General features: G+C 51.8%; 1 protein-coding gene across 1 annotated transcript; it reads left to right on the plus strand.

The window, feature by feature from the left end:
* Window positions 1-351: 351 nt before the first annotated feature.
* On the plus strand, window positions 352-1,181 carry SLC35D3 (solute carrier family 35, member D3; the record flags this gene model as incomplete). Its single annotated transcript, XM_009705324.1, has 1 exon — window positions 352-1,181. A coding segment is annotated over one exon (830 nt), but the record flags the coding sequence as incomplete, so codon positions are not given.
* Window positions 1,182-1,482: the final 301 nt, after the last annotated feature.

Raw genomic sequence — 1,482 nt, forward strand, 5'->3', positions numbered from 1 at the left:
GGAGCTGAGACGCGCCGGCGCTGGCAAGAGGGTGCCCAGGGGGTTGCTGTGTGTATGTGTGGTTTCGGCTGCAAATCTCCCATAGCGTCTTCAAAAAAGGGAGAACGCAATCTGATTTTGGCTGCGGGATTTAGGGGGAAAGACATTCAATAGCTTTGCAGCATGCAAAAAAAAAAAAAAATGTTTTCGAGGTAAGTGTGTCCGGCCTTGGGACGAATATGACAAGTCCTAGGAGTTATGGGAAGTGCACTGGTACCTATTTCCTAAATGTCCCCCCAGTCCCAAACAGTGCTCTCTTTCTGTCTCACATACAAAAGCCGTGCTTCTTTCTTTCCGTGACTTTCCCGACAGGAGCTGGTGACCTGACCGGGGATGCTATGGGCTATGTGACAGGCGTGCTGGCCGTGCTGATACACGCTGCTTACCTGGTGCTCATTCAGAAGACCAGCGTAGACAGTGAATATGGACCCCTGACAGCTCAGTACGCCATCGCTGTTTCGGCCACCCCTTTTCTCATCATCTTCTCCTTTGCCAGCATGGATTCCATCAACGTCTGGTCCTTCCCGGGGTGGAAGGACCCTGCCATGGTATGCATCTTTATCGCTTGCGTCCTAATTAGCTGTGCCATGAACTTTACCACCCTTCACTGCACTTACATTAACTCGGCTGTGACCACCAGCTTCGTAGGGGTGGTGAAGAGCATAGCAACCATCACGGTGGGCATGGTGGCATTCAATGATGTGGAGCCCACAAAGTTATTTATAGCCGGTGTTGTGGTCAACACCTTAGGGTCTATCATTTACTGCGTGGCCAAGTACATTGAGACCAGACGGCAGAGCAATTACGAGGACCTGGAGAAAGAAGCTAGAGAAGAGGAGGAGAAAAGGCAGGCTGGGGACCAAGCACTGTTTGCGATGGAAGCGATTTCCCAGGAGAAGGGGACTGAGGAAGCAGCAGTGGAAGGATCAGCCACGGGGGACAGCCAGAGCGGAGAGGGAGAGAAGGACGGCACCGAGAAACCTGCCAAGGGACCGACGGTCCAGGGAAAAGCCACCGGCACACCAGAAGTGAACAGGAGCTTGCTGAAGGATGCCTATCTTGGAGTATGGAGGTTGGTGAGGGGTGCTAATTATATAAAGAAGGATTATTTGATAGAAAATGAAGAGCTACCAAACCCTTAAAAAACAGGTTTGCAAACCTATTGCTTGAGGACAGACACCTGGTTCTCTGTACAGGGGGAAAGGCAGAGCATAAATTTCCACATCGATGCTGACAAATCCAAATCATGCAGAATGACTTTACCTCATTGTCAAAAAGCGAAAGGTCAGCGTTTGCCCGTGCTTCGGGCTTGCTTTCAGCTGCTTTCAGTACATCACTTTAGACCCACCACAGCTAAAGGTGCCGAGTCCTCCGCTGTGGACCCAGAGGTGGGCAGTGGGAAGCCGCGGGGTGCTTGCCCAGCAGCCTGGGCCATGAGGGACA

Source organism: Cariama cristata, unplaced genomic scaffold (assembly GCF_000690535.1).
Source record: "Cariama cristata isolate BGI_N322 unplaced genomic scaffold, ASM69053v1 scaffold28618, whole genome shotgun sequence".
Taxonomy (NCBI): Eukaryota; Metazoa; Chordata; class Aves; order Cariamiformes; family Cariamidae; genus Cariama; species Cariama cristata.